The sequence below is a fragment of the Mesoplodon bidens genome (genome assembly GCF_964165515.1).
Source record: "Mesoplodon bidens genome assembly, chromosome: 3".
NCBI lineage: Eukaryota > Metazoa > Chordata > Mammalia > Artiodactyla > Ziphiidae > Mesoplodon > Mesoplodon bidens.
In genome coordinates this window covers 163,439,266-163,452,626 of record NC_138178.1, presented here as the reverse complement: position 1 = coordinate 163,452,626, position 13,361 = coordinate 163,439,266, and the positions used below count along the sequence as shown (strand labels likewise).

At 35.9% G+C, this 13,361-nt stretch overlaps 1 protein-coding gene across 2 annotated transcripts in view; it reads left to right on the top strand.

The window, feature by feature from the left end:
- The window catches only part of PTPN21 (protein tyrosine phosphatase non-receptor type 21), a 67,462-nt gene that overhangs the window by 18,874 nt on the left and 35,227 nt on the right, over positions 1–13,361 (top strand). For both annotated transcript variants that reach the window (XM_081226906.1, XM_081226907.1), the window contains exon 3: positions 10,495–10,664. In XM_081226906.1, coding sequence (XP_081083032.1) covers positions 10,495–10,664 — 170 coding nt within the window. The remainder of the gene's footprint in view (positions 1–10,494; positions 10,665–13,361) is intronic.

Here is a 13,361-nt window from a genome sequence, read left to right as displayed (position 1 = left end):
CAAAAAGAAATCTAACTAATTCATTTCTTGGAATGGCATATAAGAAATGATCCTGCAATACAACTAACTAGTTAACTAAAATGATTGAAGAATGGGAGGCTCTGTTTTACCCTCAGTTTCGTGGGTCCTAAACTAAGTGACCTCGTATGTGGTAGTACAAATAGAGAACATCAGCCTTTGATGTTGAAAGTGTGTGCAGTAACATCTGTTATTTCTGTCATTTTTGTGTAGTAAAATGTTATAAGTACTAAACTTTCCTGCTTAATTCTAGCTTACTCTTTAAAAATGTGTTTGACATTTTAATTTTATAATTGAATATCTTTCTTCATAGCACTTATCAGTATCTAACTTCTCAGATAATTTTGCTTGTCTTTCTCCTCCTACTGGAATGGAAGTTACTTGAGGGCAGGAATTGTGTTCTTTTGTTCAGTGCTGTATCCCTACCACCCAGAACAGTGTTTGACTCACAGTACATATTCAATCAATATTCATTGAATGAAAAGATGAATCTTTCTAAGACTTTAGTCCATTTTTCTTAGAACGTATATTTTTTGAAGAATGATCTTATTGTGTTTTTGTGATCTTATTGTGATCTTACTGTGATCTTACTGTCCAGGGTGGTACGTAGAAAAGCTGTGAGCCATCCTCAGTGTAAATAGTGATCCCAATTCATGTCCTGGACTTTCAAGAAATTGACTTACCGTTTTACTTTTTTTTTCCTGAAAGTTAAATGCTCCAACAACAACAACAAAATCTGGTCATTTGAGGACTTCAGTTACTTGGGCTTCAGTTTAATAAGTTTCAGTATAATTTCAAGACTAAGATGTACTTTTGATTGTCATCTTCTTGAATCCTCATATGTGTAGAGTACAGTGATATTGTATGTTGTAACCTTGACTGTCAAATAGGTAATGTATTATTTAACCAATGATAGAAGAAAATGGGACTGAAATTAAACAGAAAAGAAAAACAAATACTGTGTGCTCTGAGGCATTGTGACCATCACAGTATCTGTCAAAAGGAAGAAGTGCAGTGCTTCATTATTTATGGCACACACCGTGCAGAGGTAAGCTCTAGACTTGAATTAGGTTAATACTTGTTAACTGCCCTTGTTAGATGATCTCTGCCAGGGATAGGCTTTATCTAGTGCTGTCTCCTCTCATCTCCCTCCTGATGAAAAGTCTTCTGACTTCTGCCTAGTCTAAGAAAAGCATCAGGATAAAATTATAGTTGCACTTTTATATGGGATTAACTTTTATCAAACTCAGTACATCAGTGGCTTAAAAAACCCTTTGGCTAATCTGTACGTCCCTCTACTTTAAAAATAGTACAACTAAAAAGACTCTTAAAATAATTAGACAAGAAATGACTTGGATTTGGAAAGGGTTTACATTCTGACAGGATTTGGACCTGCTTATTATAATAGCTAGTGTCTCTTTAAATGACTGTGATGTGGGGTACCGTACCTTTTATCCAAGCTCTAAAATTTGTAAACTGTCTTTTCACCTGAACAGAAAGCTGAATCATCAAAATCACCTTGTTCTCAGAGTAAATGTTAGTTCTTTTAAAGTAAGTCAACTGTGTTGTGTCTGGAAAGAAGCCAAGTTTTGTAACTGTGCAACTTTTGTTTTTATTGTAGTTTACATAGCAGGCACAGTTATCTGTACAACTTTAGGGAAGTAGCTATGAAACATTTAAACAGCTATGGAAAAATTGAATAACTTTATGAAAACTCCTGATATGTTTGTTCAGAACAAAATAGGAAAGAGTGAATATAAACATGACAGTGAGGAAGTTTCACAAAAATTATTCAATGATAATTGAGGATTGATCTAGAGGATGCTAGAAGACTCAGATATTTAGAGGCTTCAATTGGAATGACTTTCCCACAGGTCAAGTCAGCTTGCTTTGGTCACAGTAGGAGCAGAGAGAGCTGTGAGAAAGAGAAGCCAAGTGGAGATAAAGTTTCTTATTGGGAAAGGTACTGTGTACTTAGGAGTGGTGGGAGGCATGAACCAAAAACCATTAAAAATTATTTAAATATGTATTTATTTTAACATTTAATATTTATATTAAATATAAATATTATTAATGTTATCTTAATATCTATTAATATTATTAATGTTTATCTTAAAAATTTTAAAAAAATATTTATTTATTTTTGCTGGGTCTTAGTTGCGGCACGTGGGATCTTCATTGCGGCATGTGAACTCTTAGTTGTGGCATGCATGTGGGATCTAGTTCTCCGACCAGGGGTCGAACCTGGGCCCCCTGCATTGGGAGCGTGGAGTCTTACCCACTGGACCACCAGGGAAGTCCCCCAAAAGCCAATTATTAAAGGCTGGTTTATGGGGAAATTTTTATTACAATTAAACCAAGCCCATAAACAATACAGGATGTGCGTAACCCCAAAAATTTGGACTCAAGGAAGAGAAAACATGATTCTGAGGAAACATCTAGATCAAGTAATGACTGGTAATAGTTGAAATTTAAGGCACACAGGGAGCCTGTCTGTACCAAAGTTTTTGTATTTAAAAAATAAATAAGTAAAAGGTCCCAGTAACTTTAAGTAAAAGGAAGACATTAGTTTGACTATTATTTGGACATTTTTATTTTCATGGAAGAAGCATAACTGACTCAAGTTTTGTTCTGCTTTCTCAGAAACACCTAAAGAGATCCTATCTGCTAAATTTAATGTACTCATAACAAATGTTCTGAGCGCTTTTTAGTTTTATCAGCACAATTAAAACTTGCAAAGTACTTTACCACAACTTTTTGAGGAAGGCAGGATCCGTGTTATTTTCCCTATGGATAAGCTGAGACTCAGTGAGGAAGTGACTTGCTCAAGAGCTGGTATGAGTGGTGGAGCCAGGATTCAGAAGCCAAGCCTTTGGACCGTCAGTCTGTGCTCTTGGCACTACACCGTGCTAGTGGCAGCTATGGGAATTGCAATAGCCCCCTGGAGGAAACATCAATAGAAATAACAGCAGTTCCCCAAACAGCAAAAAATTGATAAATCTTTCATGGCTTTGGAAAATATGGTTGAACTTACAAGTGAAGTAATGAAACCACAGTTGGCTCAAGTACTGTAAAGCTGTATATAAAATAAGTTATTTTTCTAACTATATTTGGGAAATGAAATAACTAACTTTGCCTTATAACTAAGGAGAACTCTTTGGTCCAGACTTTTTTTTCCCCTTAATTTATTTATTTTATTTTTCGCTGCGATGGGTCTTCATTGCCGTGCGCTGGCTTTCTCCAGTTGCGGTGCGCAGGGGCTACTCTTTGTTGCGGTGCGTGGGCTTCTCACTGCGGTGGCTTCTCTTGTTGCCGAGCACGGGCTCCAGGTGCACAGGCTTCAGTAGTTGTGGCTAGCTGCTTCTAGAGCGCAGGCTCAGTAGTTGTGGCACACGGGCTTAGTTGCTCCGCGGCATGTGGGAACCTTCCGGAACAGGGCTCGAACCCGTGTCACCTGCGTTGGGGACAGTTAACCACTGCGCCACCATGGAAGCCCCCTTTTTTAATAAATTTATTTATTTTATTTTTCAAACTATTTTTAATGCCAATTTTTAGAAAGCTTTATAAACTTCTCTACCCCTCAGTGTCTACAAAAGGACACTGACTAATTTTTAGCAGCAATGGTTGTTATTAAATACATGACTAATTAATGTTTAGAGTTATTTGTTCCTTTGAAAAATAACTAGGCTACTTTGCCTTTGTAATTCTTTATAAATTCCTTTGAAAGGGTTTTTGTTTGTATGTGTTCTCTCTTGGTGAAACAGTGTTACCCATCACTTCCTGCTGCTGCCAACATGCTATTTAACGTCTTTCCCCTTTATTTGTCTTTTTTTTTTGGCTGCACTGTGGGCTGGTGGGATCTTAGTTTCTCAACCAGGGATTGAACCCAGGCCCAGGGCAGTGAAAGTACACAGAATCCTAAACACTGGACTGCCAGGGAATTTCCATAATTTGTCATCTTTTAATCTGCTTTTAATTGGATAACCAGATCACTAAACTCATTACAAGTATGTGTAAAATAAAAAAAAAAGTTCTGTAAAAGAGGAAGGAGAAATTTCTTCTTTGTCAAGGGCATATACTTTATTGCTTTGATTTTGACAAATTTTTCATTACTCAGACACATTTTTGCTTATTCAGTGTTTTTCACTTACGTTCAGATAGTTGAGTTTGCCAGGTATTTGTCAAACTGTACAAAATCTTGACCTAAGTATAGATATTAGAAAATAGAAAATATAATTAACCCGTAGCTAGGTTCATCTATTTCTGGTTCATTTTTTTCCCTTAGACTTTTTCAAATACACTGAATATGATGTATTTAAACATTTAAAAATAAAGTTTTAAAATTCTGTATTTGATTTTGATTTTGAGTGGTTCTGATCTTCAAAAATATATTTTTTGAGATGAAATTCACACAACAGAAAGTTAACCATTTCAAAGTAAACAATTCAATGGCATTTAGTACATTCACAATACTACCTCTATCTAGTTCCAAAACAATTTTATTACCCTAAATGAAAATCCTCTACCTATTAAGCAGTTACTCCCCATTCCTCCCTACTTCCACACCTCACAACCACCAGTCTACTTTCTGTCTCTATGGATGTATCTATGCTGGATATTTCCTTTAAATGGAGTTATACAACATGTGACCTTTTGTGACTGTCTTCTTTCACTTAGCATAATGTTTCTGAAGTCCATCCATGTTGTAACATGTGTCTACTTTTTAAAAAAGGATTGAATAATGTTCCCTTGTATGTATATTCCATAATTATCTTTTCATCTACTGATGGACATTTGGCTTGTTTCCACCTTTTGGCTGCTGCAAATAGTCCTGCTTTAAACATGTGTTTACATGTATTTGTTTGAGTACCTGTTTTTAGTTCTTTCAGGAAAATATATAGGAGTGGAATTGCTGTGTCACATGGTAATTATATGTTTAATTTTTTGAGGAACTGCTAAATTGTTTTCCATAGCAGCTGAACCACTTTACATTCTTACCAGCAGTTTACAAGGGTTCCAATTTCTCCACTTCCTTAGCAGCACTTATTTTCTTTTTCTTTCTTTTTTTTTTTTTCTGGTATGCGGGCCTCTCACTGTTGTGGCCTCTCCCATTGCGGAGCACAGGCTCCGGATGCACAGGCTCAGCGGCCATGGCTCACGGGCCCAGCCGCTCCGCGGCATGTGGGATCCTCCCGGACCGGGGCACGAACCCGTGTCCCCTGCATCGGCAGGTGGACTCTCAACCACTGCGCCACCAGGGAAGCCCTGCAACACTTGTTTTCTGTTTTAAGTTATAGCCATCCTAACGGGTGTGGAGTGGTATCTCATTGTGGTTCTGGGTTGGTTTTCACTACTGGTGATTGAGCATTTTTTCATGTGTTTCTTGGCCATTTGTATGTGTTCTTTGGAGAAATATCTATTGAAGTCCTTTGCCTGTTTTTAAAAATGAGTTGTTTGTCTTTTTGTTGTTGTGTGAGTTCTTTATATATTCTAGATTCTAGACCCTTATCAAATATATGATTTGGAAATATTTTCTCCCATTCTGTAGGTTGTCATTTTGCTTTCTTGATTTGGTTCTTTGATGCACACAGTTTTAAATTTTGAAGTCAAATATATCTGTTTTTCCCTTTGTTGCTCATACTTCTGGCATCATATCTAAGAATCTGTTTCCAAATTCAGGGTCATGAAGGTTTACTCCTATGTTTTCTTCTCAAGAGTTTTATGGTTTAGTCCTTACATTTAGGTCATTGATCCAGCTTGAGTTAATTTTTGTATATGGTGTGAGGTCTGGGTCTAGCTTCATTCTTTTGATTGCGAATCTTTAATTGTCCCAGAACCATTTGTTGAAGAGACTGTTTTTTTCTCCGCTGAATAGTCTTGGTACTCTTGTTGAAAATCAGTTGACCATAGATATATGGATTTATTTGTGGACTCAGTTCTATATCACTGATCTAAACGTCTCTCCTTATACTGGTATCTCACTGTTTTGATTATGGTAGCTTAGTAGTAAGTTTTAAAATTAGAAAGTGTGAGTCTCCCAACTTTGTTCTTTTTTGATATTGTTTTGCCTATTTGGGTCCCCTTCAGTTCACATGAATCTGAGGATTGGCTTTTCCATTTCTGTGAAAAAGGCTCTTGGAAGTTTGATACAGATTGCATTTGAATCTGTAGGTCACCTTGGGTAGTGTTGCCATCTTAACAATATTAAGTGTTCCAATCCGTGAACACAGAATATCTTTCCATTTAATTTCTTTCAGCAATGTTTTGTATTGTTCAGTATACACATCTTTTCACCTCCTTGGTTAAATTTATTTCTAGGTGTTTTATTCTCTTGGATGCTATTATAAATGGAATTGTTTTCTTAATTTCCTTTTTGAATTTTCCGTTGCTGGTATATGGAATCCATACTGATTTCTGCATGTTGATCTTGAACCTTGCAACTTTGCTGAGTTTATTGGCTCTAGTAGTTTTGTTGTTGTTGTTTGTTTTTTTGGTAGGGGCTCTTTTGGGATTTTAAAAAATATATAGGATCATGTCACCTGTGCATGGAGATGGTTTTACTTCTTCCTTTCCAGTTTGGATGCTTTTATTTCATTTTCTTACCTAATTGCTTTGGCTAGAATTTCCAGTACAATATTGACTAGTGGTGTTGAATATGGGCATACTTGTCTTGTTCCTGATCTTAGGGGAACAGCTTTCAATCTTTTACCATTCAGTGTGATGTTAGCTGGGGATTTTCATAAATTCTTTCAAGAAGTTCTCTTGTATTCCTAGTTTGAGTATTTTGATCATGAAAGAGTGTTGGGTTTTGTCAAATGCTTTTTCTGTGTCAGTTGAGATGGTTGTTTTTTCCCCTTCATATCAATAATATGTCACATTGATTGTTTGTTTTATTTTGCACTCCTGGGTTGAGTCCCACTTGGTCATGATGTATAATCTTTTCAGTATGCTGTTGGATTCAGTTTGCTAGTATTTTGTTGAGGATTTTTGCACCTATAGTTATAAGGGATATTGGTCTATAGATTTCTTTTCTGGTGGTGTCTTTTGTCTGGCTTTGGTATCAGGATAATGCTGGCCTATGGAATGAGGAAGGAAGTGTTCTCTACTTGTCTTTGATTCCCTCTCCCCCTTTGTTTTCTTTATGGATAGGTTTAAATTTTTTTGTTGGGGGAGAGAATTAATTATCCGGCTTCTCAAGGTTGTCATCCAAGACAAATACCCCAAAGTGGACTTATACAGAAATTCTATGCCTGAAGAAATTTAATCACAACATTTTATTGCTCAAACTCTATGTACTCATCTTAGAAACAAACCATATTATAAAATCTCTGGAATCAGACGTTGTTATTTCAGTATGTATGTTTAGAAATTCTAAGAAAGCATTGAGTCCAAGGGTTATAATATTATGATTTTAGTTACTCATATGTATATAAACATCTCTTGGAGCAATTTTAGAAATATGATACCTCCTTGGAAGTATTTACAAGATATAAACTTTATTTTGGCTAGCCTGAACTACCACTTAAGAGAGAACTTGAACACAGGGACAGGTACCAAAGCAAATACTTTACTACAACATAAAGTGGGTTAATGTTCAAATGTCTAAAATCTTAGACTTTCCTACGACTAAAATAGCTAATCAATAAATAATTTGCTAAATCTATATTCAGCTGTTTGCACAAAGTTCTTGCTACTCCTTTATAAGGTATATAATTTGTAAATAAAGCTAATTATGATGCAATTTTACAAATGTACTTCTTGATTTTCTATCCATATGTGGCATAATAAATGAATTGCTAAAATAAATAAATTAGCAGATTTTTAAGAGTTTATTTCTTCTAGAATGTGCTTATTTTTAGAATGCCCGCAGATTATTCAGATATTTTTATATATCATGATCAGTTCACAAAAGGTGCAGCCACAAATTATGTAATAAACCTATAGTTTTATAATTCTATTTAAATTTTTGTGTTTGGAGGATTCAGGTCCAACTAGATTTAAAGGGAAAAGTAATGTTTACAAAGAGTATTTTGTATTTTTAAGACCTTTTAATTTTGATTAAAAGTGACATACTGTTATGACCAAAACAGTTTTAGATTCTAAAGAATGCCCAGTCTTCTGTGTTATGGCAAAAAATAAATATTTATTGAATTAAGTGCATAGCAGTGGTATGTTTTATAGACCAAACATGGTACATGCAGTCTAGTTCTAAAATAGAACACAAAACATAAATACAATGAACAGAAATGTATTATGTTGTAATCAATCCAAATAAATGTAATTAGAAAAAATTTTTTTGTCAGTCTTTAATCGATTTTGTTGGCGTTTAGCAGAGTGGGTGAAACTAAATAATCTTTTATAAATATAGTGGTTTTCTAGTGGCAAAATGCATTCATATGTGTTTCATATTTAGGTCTCATGATGGAGTTATGAGGGAGGTATTACCTTATTTTACACTTGAGAAAACCGAATTGTGCTGATTGACTTTTCCACTTCACAGTGAGCAAGTATTGGAAATTAAACCCAGGACTTTGGACTTTTAGCAACATCTTCTTTCTGTTACCAGATTTTTCTTTTCTGCAAGTTGCAGTTCAGAAGAAAGAAGGAATAGGAATAGTACTTGTTTTCCAAAAATGTGATACTATTCTTTTCCTACAGCTAACATATAATTTATTTTATAAACATAATCATAACTTCAGAAAATAACAACAGTAGGACTCAGACTTTGTGCTGTATTACAGTGTGTTTGGATTTTCAAAAATAATGATTTCGACACAGCTTTTCAAGGATAAGTTGTTCATATGACTATCTCCTACATAACATTGGAGGGGGGTGGTGTGCTGTAGTGCAATGATTTTCAAACTTTAACGGGTACAAGAATTACTTGAGAGTTTAATAGCTCTGTAGGGCTCACTGCTCTCCAGGTAATTCTGGTAGAGGTGGTCCAAGGACAGCACCTGGAGAAACACTGGTTTTAGAGTTTAACACACACAACAAGTATCTATTTGATAAGTTAATGGGGGTGATTTAATCTATGATATTGTTCTAGTTCTTGGAACAGCACCTGGTCCCACATAGTAGATGTTCAGAATATTCCGTTCGTATGTGATGACTTGGGTGGCAACTGAGAAGCAGGAGAATATTCATTCTTTCATTCAAAATTTACTGAATTCCTGCACTATTCTAGCCGTTTGGGTATAAAGGGAAAATGGATACGTTCCTCACTCTTGTTGAGTTTCTTTGATTAATAGACTCATTTTAAAGGTATGGTTCTTCCTTTGTAAAAAATTGTAAGATGAAACTATTAATATTGAGGTCACTTTTTCTCTGTAAATTAAAAACTCATTTTTTGAGGATTACAGGTTAAAGAAATGGCCTGAGTGTTAGTTCTTGTTTTATTGTTGCTCTAAAGCTATATTATCCAGTATAATGGCCACTAGATGTTTGCGGTTATTTAAGTCAATTAAAATTAAGTAACAATGGGAATTTGGTGCCTCAGCTGCACTAGCCACATTTCAAGTCCCCAGTAGCCACATGTGTGTTATACTGGAGAGTGCAGATACAGAGCAGTCCCATCATCCTAGGAAGTTCTATTTGACAGTGTTACTCTAAGAATCTAGAACAAAGCAGTGATTTTTCCATTGCCTTGATCTGTAAATGGATTTTTGAGGTAAATATTAGCAGTGGCCTGAGGCTGTCATTTCAACCCTTAAGTGCATTAGCACTTTTTCAGGTGGATGAGGCCCAGGGTTAGGATTGATTTACTAGAACAGTTTATTACACAGCAACTAAGATTTGAATGCTCATATCTGGGATTTTTCTTAAACCTCCGAGTAAGACACTTAAGTTACTTTACTGCTTTAGGTATATAGCTTTTCTCATGATGTGTGTGTGTGTGTATGTGTATTTACCTCCACAGCATTACAGTTGCTTAAATTTGTATCTAGTGAACTTTGAGGGGGGCAAAGAAAAGTTGCAATTACATTTTTATTACTAGAATTTTTGGTATTTACATGAAATAATTTATTCATAGGTGCCAAATTTGAGCATAGTGACAAGTTGGATTAACACTAGTCAGAATTCAACTAGGTCAAACTCCAGTTATGCTTATTATAAAATATTAATTACTGTAATGTAGTATTTTGGTAATTTAAAAACTAAACATTTTACCTTTTTTTGTTGAACTTATGTAAAATCCTGTAGCACCTGCTGCATTCTGATGTCTAGACATTTTTCTATGCAGGGTTCTAGAAATAGTCTGCAAGCGTAACTGACTTTTCGCCTCTATTTCCTGAATGAGTATCTAGATAGAGATAGGTCTTGCCTCCTTTTTTTTTTCCCCCTTCAGGTTTTGCTGTGGTCCCTTTCTGAGAAGAGAAGCAATAGGAGACTGTCACTTGGTCCCAGGTCATGGATTAGAGCAATTAAACCCTTTTGTACATTTCTGCTTCCTTCAGTGATTCTCCCTCTTTCCAGATCACTTACTTCAGCCTCTGGTACTACAACAAGCAAAACCAGCGCCGGTGGGTAGATTTGGAAAAACCTCTAAAGAAGCAGCTGGATAAATATGCATTGGAACCTACCGTCTATTTTGGAGTGGTGTTTTATGTGCCTTCAGTTTCACAGCTGCAGCAGGAGATTACCAGGTAAGAAATAATGTGCTGTTTGTTTCTAGGAAATCCGGTGAAATTAAGGTTGGAGTCAGGAGATAAGGCTAAACTTTGCCCTCTTGCCCCTGCATTTTTAGCCTCAGTATTACGTGGAGGTGCTGGTATGTGGTGTGTCACAGTGCTTTACTGCATGTTGCATGAGTTATGGGTTCACTGGGCATGAAGGAATGATTAAAAGGAAAAATGATGTTTTTACCCTGGCTGTGAACTCTTCTTGGAGTGATGTCACCTTTAATGTTTTCGTTGAGTTGTTTCTGACCTTTGTAACAATGAAATGAGAGAGGAGATTTTTAAAAATTGTCACAAAATCTGTGTTTACTCCTCAAGGAAATGTGTAGAAGGGTCCTTCTAATTCTGACACCAGTAGCCATAGTATTCTGTACATAGGTGTGGAGCGAAGGGGAAGTGGAGGAGGTGTTTGAGATCAGTAAAGTTTGGCCAGTAAGTGCACTTAAAAGGGACAAAGGCAGCAAGGGTAGAATGTATTAAGGAGTGGGATAGAGGAACTAAATGTTCTTTTTTTTCTTGACAATAACAAAAGAAAAAAACAAGGGATCAAATTTGGATTCTTTTTTTTTTTAATTGAAGTACAGTTGATTTACAATGTTGTGTTAATTACTGCTGTACAGCAAAGTGATTCAGTTATACATATATATATATTTTTTGTTTTTTAATATTCTTTTCCATTATGGTTTATCATAGGATATTGAATATAGTTTTCTGTGCTATACAGTAGGACCTTTTTGTTTATACCAAATTTGGATTCTTGAGCCTGCCTTTCACATTCTTCAAAATCCACCACTACCTTATCTTTTTAACCCTGTTTAACATTACTTTCGAGCCAAGCTGGACCACTTCTAGTGTGCTGAACATGCTGCATGCCTTTTCACCTCTGTGTCCTAGACCTTTCTTTCATAAATATGTACTGGAATCCTGTTCATCTGATTTTACTTCAAAAGGCATCTCCTCCATAAAGCTTCTGTGGTCCCTCAGGCTGGAATGAGTTTTGCCTTCTCCAGACTATTCTAGAATTTGTTTGTACTTACGATGGCAGTTGTCACAGCCTTTCACTACAGTTATTTGTGTACGTATATTTTCCTTAGATTTTAAACCCATGTTTTCTTTAACTTTGCCTTTCGCATATCTAACACAATGCCTTGCAGATAGTAAGAACCTGGTACTGCCCTGTGTTTGTGGAATATTCTTTTTAAGTACTGAGTTCAGAGTTAATTTTTGGAAGAAGGTGGATAACCAAAGAAGCTACAATCAGGTTGTAGGGATAAGCATGAACTGGCTATAAAACAGATCTGAGACATAAATATTGAAGAGAGAAGTAGAAGCCACGAGGAATAAACAGCGACTGACCACTTTGACTCATTTATTTAAACATTTATTGAAGATATAATATGGTATGTGAGAATTATATTGGTTACTGTGGGAGACGAATATACAAATGGATATGCTTAACTCTTACTCTGGAGGATTTGCTCACAATCTGGTAGAACTGACAGTCTATGTAAATGAACAATTACAGTATATTATGATAATACATGCTTTAATTAAAGCACTGGATTCCTAGGGGTGGGATGTGGGGAACATGAACAGGGTGTAAAGAAGTTGACTTTTCACTTGACTTTACAAGGAATTTTCTAGTTAGAGGGAGTAGCTTGTGCAAAGTAGGGGGATAGCAAAAGCCAGTGATGTTTTCAGGGAATTTCAGACATTACTTCGAGGGGAGAACAGAGACTTGAAAAAAGGAATGTCCTGGTCATAAAGTCATAGATCAATAGGGGCAGACATTTTTGAATTTTAACGGATGGGAATGATGAAATGTGCATTTTACAAAGATCACCCATCATGGAAGGTAGATTACAGGTGACAAGACTATAGGCAGGAGACCAGTTAGGAATGTATATGCCATAATCTAGGCATTAGTCTAGAGTGTGGACCTGCTTTCCAGTGATTTGATTTAAGGAAAGAACCAAGAATATTTAGAGTGGAATATGTGGACAGCATATTCAATAGATAGACTTCTTTAGGTGTTTGAAAGGAGCTGCCTGGGAGAATGTTTCAAGGTTTCTTCTTTGACAAGATCTCAGAGCTACCAGCATTCTATTTGCTGATTGAGGGAAGTCTGTGGGTTCTACTAGCAGGTGGAAGGGGATAAGTGGAATCTAAATCCTTGTTTAAAAGAATGGTGTTCTGGTCAAGTTTTTTGGTAACAAAGAATGGAAACCTCAAAGGTAGCTAAAATAGGATGATGTAAGGACATATGAAATGATTAAAAGGGTGGGCTCTTAGGGGAATTCAAATGTGAACTGTAACTGGGTTGAACTTCACAGACGTCAAACCTGGAAGAGATTCTGGATTCAAGATGGTTCTATAGACCGTATTGGCAGAGAGTTGCTGGATCTTCATTCAACACCGTATCCCCAGCATCTAGAACAATACTTAATGCATAGTAGGCCCTAGTAATTACCTAAGTGAAAATATAAGAGGAAGGCAGAATAAATCTTCACCATAGAGCTTATCGAAATGGAGAAGTGATACAGATGAAATACTGCTGACTGGCTGAAAGTAGATGATTGCTGATAATAATAACAGTTGTTTATTAAGTACCAGCTATGTTCTAGTATTATGCTGAGAGCTTTACATATATTCCTTGATATGTTC